Source organism: Merops nubicus, unplaced genomic scaffold (genome assembly GCF_000691845.1).
Source record: "Merops nubicus isolate BGI_N331 unplaced genomic scaffold, ASM69184v1 scaffold358, whole genome shotgun sequence".
Taxonomy (NCBI): Eukaryota; Metazoa; Chordata; class Aves; order Coraciiformes; family Meropidae; genus Merops; species Merops nubicus.
Genome location: NW_008627499.1, coordinates 47,380 through 53,076, shown reverse-complemented (window position 1 = coordinate 53,076; position 5,697 = coordinate 47,380). Strand labels below are relative to the sequence as shown.

General features: G+C 36.0%; 1 protein-coding gene across 1 annotated transcript in view; it reads right to left on the bottom strand.

Annotated features, from left to right (window-relative positions):
• LOC103778709 (ankyrin repeat and IBR domain-containing protein 1-like) overlaps positions 1-5,697 on the bottom strand; it is a gene marked incomplete at its 3' end in the record, with an annotated part of 37,622 nt that overhangs the window by 13,662 nt on the left and 18,263 nt on the right. The window contains exon 3 of the mRNA XM_008946310.1: positions 3,250-3,432. Coding sequence (XP_008944558.1) covers positions 3,250-3,432 — 183 coding nt within the window. The remainder of the gene's footprint in view (positions 1-3,249; positions 3,433-5,697) is intronic.

The following is a 5,697-nucleotide window of genomic DNA, read 5'->3' as shown; positions in this document are numbered from 1 at the left end:
TAGGGAAATACAGCTAATATGTGTGTTGGTGTACTGTTTTCCTTCCAAACTGCATTTTGTAGGAAACACACTTAACAAACTTGTTTGTGTTTCAAAGCTATTAGGGCCTGTTTGCTACCCACCTTTAACTGCAGTCTCTAATTTGACCACTAGAAATGTCTGAGGTACAAAACCAAAAGTAAAATAGAAATGTTGCTTTAAAAATATGCTTCAGGAAGCACTGTAGTAAAATCAGATTTTCAAAGGTTGGGTAACTGCATGACAGAAATGGATTTTACTCAGAAAATGCACCTGGAAGGAGTAACCTGAACTGTGCGAAGAACTGCTTTGTGCTGTCAGGCTCTCAAACTTGAAACATGGGTCTATTCAGCAACTTATTTCTTGTGGCTTGTGAGTCTCTGTAATCAAAGAAAGCTATGTGCCAGTCACTTTTTTCAATATTACAAGTGTTTCAATTCTAAATATGAGCACTGACATAATTCCTTGGTGATACTTCAGTGTGCGGAACAACACAAACTAGTTCTTAACATCAGAAAAGAAGCTTTGTTACTATTCTAAACATGCACAATTCAACGACACTGCACAGGGCACTACAACAACCTTTTGCTTTATATGAAAAAGAGGATTATTTTCTGCTGTAAACGTGGAAGGTATTGGGTACTATCATTCCAATGCGACTGACACCAGTGTTAAGCCCATTTGGCTGTTTTGTCTGGGAAGAAATTCTATTCATGTTTTTAAAATGTTTTCCCTTTATCTCTAACCTTCATTCAAGAGATGAAATCACTCTGAAAATGCATTTCGTGATGCTCCCAATTTTTTTAATTCTTTATGAATTAACAACTTGTGTTTTGGAAGAATGTTAAAGGGCATCACTGAAAAACTACAATCTTAATACTATGTTAAACAAGCATTTCACACGCTTGCTTCCCTCAGTGTTTATTATTTTTTTAAGATGAAATCAAAAGAAAAGAGGCAGAGGAGCATCTTTGAGGAGCAATTTTGGTGAAGGGCATGTGTTCTCAGGATGGCTTTTGGATCACTTCTCATGCTCCATTAAGGCAACAGCTGCTGGCAACACCACAGCCAGTGCCAAGTGCAGCTTTCACTGCCCTTGTCCACAGATCTGGAGGATGAGAACATGCAGTCAGTCACTCTGATTGCAGTTCAGTGCTAGTCTTTTCAAGGCTGTTTTTTTCATCTGCTTATGGTCACTCTGAGGGTAGAGATTAAAAAATTAACTTCCCTTGGCTACATTCGCTGGCATCTCTCTTACGCTAGTGCTTGTGCTGCTCCAGTTATACAACAAGTTAGAGAGCTTATCCCACTGAAAAGTCACAAAGAAAGGTGGGGAGGGGAAAAGAAAGGAGCTCTATCTGAAGTCCCAAGACCACCAATTGGTTTACCAGATTCCAGGCCGGCATTTTTTGGCTTGTGCACCTTTCAAACATGCAGGAAAAGCTGCCATGGTATGCCAGATGCATCTAGGTCTGCAGGCCTGGCTGCATTTCAGTTCTCACGCTCAACAACTTTGCAAAAAATGAGTCAAATGAGGAACTGAACTGTATTTTTTAACAGCCTCAGTGAAGTGACCCCAAAAGAACATAATTACTTTTTAATGGAGTCTTTTCGAAGTATCAAGTCTTTAAGCTGATGTTGCTCTGAGCATCTACCTTGAACAGTCACAAGACATTATTTCCTCTTGCTGAAAAGCCTGTTCAGATGGTTCTTGATTTGCCCCCTGCCCCCATATTTGTAAGTTCATTATTCTCTTAGCTGTGCTGCTACATATGCCAACAAACCCATTGTATAAATATAATGATAAAAATTATTCAGGTTAAATAAAGCAACTATATATTAATGCTCTTTAAAACTTTTTCTTCCTTTAAGCCAAATCATTGCTAGATCTATTTGACAAAATATCCAAATAGTACTTCTACAAGCAAAGGAGTGCCAAAGTGCAACCATGACAGGAAACTGTAGCAGTCTTTTAAAGTGGTTTTGCAAAGAGAGAAAATATAATTTCAAACTATACTCATAATAATTTGGGTATCTCTATATGGGAATATTCAGAGAAACTAAAAGGAGTTAATTATATTTGCTATTTCAGTGTAAAATTTGAGTATATTAAACCTCATCTCAAGACTTCTCACCTAGGAATAAACAATCTAACTAAGCTTGTTTATATTTTAATTTATTCAAGAATATGAGTCAGAAAATTAATTTAACAGTACAAAGACTTTCTGACTTTCAAAAAAAGTGACCATGCATGGCATTTTTCAGGGAAACTGCCAATGTGATCAAAACCTACTCATATTTAAAACTCACTGATTTTTTTTTTTTTAAGTGTCATAATTTTTTTTAGCCATAAGTGGGCTAAGCTAGTGAAAGGCAAGGCCATGCTACTTTTGAATGGAGTAGCCACACAGAATTCTATTGTCCTTTAATTTACACAGAATTAGTTTGTAATATTTACTGAATTATATAATTTATCCATGTAATCTTATTTAGACTTTTAGTTAATTAAAATTTGATAATGGATGAGGCTGGGAACTTTTGCTCAGAATCTTTTTTGTGAAATTATCATTATCAAATCACAGTATTCTATAATGCACACCAGAATTCAAGCAAATTTGTGTCAGTGAATTGTCTGTCTCTTTTAAAAACTGACTTCAGAATAACACCACATTTTATTACCTGCTTTTCATACAAGTTTTGGTATGCAGTACCCTCAGGCATTGTGTTATAAAACAAGAAAGTAAACGCACTGTTTTTGAAATCCTGCACTACTCGGCTGGTTTTTTGTGACATTCAACTCATTCTTAGTCTAGGAAGATCCACCAGAACATTTTCTTTATTCTATCCTACAGATTTTCTCCTTTTCAGAATTTCTTCTGCCCTCATTTTTAGACAGAAAGGCACCTTAAGAAATAAAAATATGTGAAAAATGTTTGGTTTAGAGAAAGCGTTTCCCAGCTTAGTGACCTCACAGTACTTCCTCCCACCTCACAACCTGCAACAATTTCAACACAGTCCACATAAGTAAGTATATGAACAAAGCTTCTCTTTAGTTTTGACAATGTATGTTATGTTCTCCAAGCTTAACTTGACAGCTATAAAGAGCTGTGCTACAACCGAGCAGTTTACAAATACGCAGTACAAAGTACAGTACCTACTGGAAACTGCAGAATTTTGTCACAATGTAACTGTCACAAATATAAACGTGTTAACCACCCCACTATCTCTGACCTCTTTTTTGTCTAAAGCAGCATATTCAGCTTCAATGCTTTCAGCTTCAGGATCACGTGAAAATACCATTCGAGATTCCAGGTTAAGAGCCAGCTCTTTGTGGTGTTGCTTCTCTGCACAGTCACATGGGGTATCTTTATTTTCATTTTCTGCAAACAAATCTCCACCATGTTTTACTAGAAGCTGGAAAATAAAACAGCAAAGTAAACAGTTATTGATTACCAACTCTAATAATACTCTAAAGAAAATATGTGACAGTTAAGAACAGAACAAAAAACCGTATGAGCAAAGAAAAGAGAAAGAAGAGACAAATATAATAGCAATGGTCTTTGGGAAACAGATTCTCTACTGATATTAAATAAATTACTGTTTGATTTAATACATAATTATACCTATGCCCACCATAATTCCATGGAACCACAAAGTCTCAGAAAAATGTTACGTGGCAATGCTGTACAACATGTCTCTGTTAGTTTTTAAACACTAAAATTGTGCTCTATTGATAAGGTCAGAAAATAAGGCTCCTGAGGTCTTCACACACCTGGAAAGATGAGTTAGAAACACCTTTAAATATTCTTTATATAGAGGTATAACTCCATCATTCTTCCCAGCAGTGGTACACTGGTGGTGGCAGAAAATGGGAGATTCCTTAGGTAGGAGGGAAGATGTGGCACCAGTTCACAGATAGCAGATAATACCACTGGTAACTTTATCTTGTTTTTGAGGACATGACAAAAGTGAAATGAAACCTAATTCTAATATGGTCTAATATTGTGCCATTTCACCAACCTTGTCTCTTGCCAGTAACCACCCAGAAACGCAGGCTCCAGCTAACAAACACTAATTGTGCTGCTCTCATTACTGTGCCAACCTTGCCTCCTGCTGTAAGCTGATCAGATAAAAGCAACATCAAATGCCACAGATTTTACAGGCCAACAGTGGACCATTTTGCTGCTTTATGATGACATCTTTATAACTTGTGCTAAACTCCTAATGATGGAGCAGTGAGGCCACTCATTCACTACTAAAATGATTCATCTTAATTCTAAATAAAACTAAAATCTATAAACATTAACTTGACTTCAAACCATTATGACTGTAACAACACTGTCCTGTACTTTTAGCTAGGATATTGCACAACTCAGCTTCTAGTTTTTAGACTTCTAAAAAAATAAATAAAATTTTTAAAAAATCACAAAATTATCTGTTCTTCACATAAGCCTTTTAGGTCATGATCAGTCACTTCTTCCTTTTTCTTCAGCAGACTCTATTTCTTTCACCTATCACTGTAAAAGACAGAATACATTTTCCAAACCTGGAATCACTGTAGATTTTGTTTTTATTTTGGAGAATATAGGAAAATTTTCCAAACGCAAACCACAAAATACCACAAACCAGTGTAATAAAAAGATTTAGTTCAGAAGATATTAGTATAATTAAATATGACACCATATTTTATATTCATAGTGGAGTAGCACAGAGAAATAAAGACAATACTAGGACAATTATCAAGACACCCAGCCCATCAAGGTACCTAACTACAGTTACCTTGTTCTATCTAAACAACTTAATATTGCCAAAACTTTGTTATCTTGAGCTTCACATTCTGTTTGTACATTTTAAACTCTAATGGAAATTTAACTGAGGCAACTAAGACACCTCCTGAGGAAGAAAAAGAAATGCACACCTGAAAGAACACTCCATAAAGCTATGCAGCTCAAGATCTAATATGCAAAATGTGGAATATGCAACTCAACAAGTTTTAATAATGATGCGATATTTCTCTGGAAGCACTTTTATAAAGGCTTGTGTCTCTTAAGTAATTAAAAGGAGATGAAAAATTTAAATCACAACAATAATTTAAACAATCACAAAAATGCTATTTAATATGCCAAATATGCTGTGACAGGGCGGAATATATCTGCACAAACCCAGATCTATTCATCCTGAAAGTCAATCGCTTCTTCCGTTCATTACTTAGAGGTAAGCACATTAACTTTACCCAGACTATCTTTGGCAATGGGTTCCAACAGCTCAGAGGAGAAATTTAGCACGTGAATGGCGTAGTATCAAGACTGCACATTTGACTATGAACTCTGAACAAATCAACTAGCAGGTGGTTTATTCGCAGGGGACCTTGTTTAGTTTTTCCTTTCCTTATGTTGGTGGAGGTGGGAAAGGGGCAGATAGAAGGCTGAGGTTTTCTGAGAAGTTACGGAAACACTCTACTCTCTGAGCTGAAATCAACCGCCACAAAACTGAGTAAAACGTGTTCCTGGGATACTAAGTAACCTTCAGTTTAGTGGAGAGGAAAGATGACTTGATGATTAAGGAATTCAAATTTTTATCTCTTTAAGAATTTTAACACTTCCAAGAACAGAGACATTGTTGTTAAATTCCTTCACCCAAGTTATTTCAGGCTTTTCATAACGAGTGTTCTGATTCATA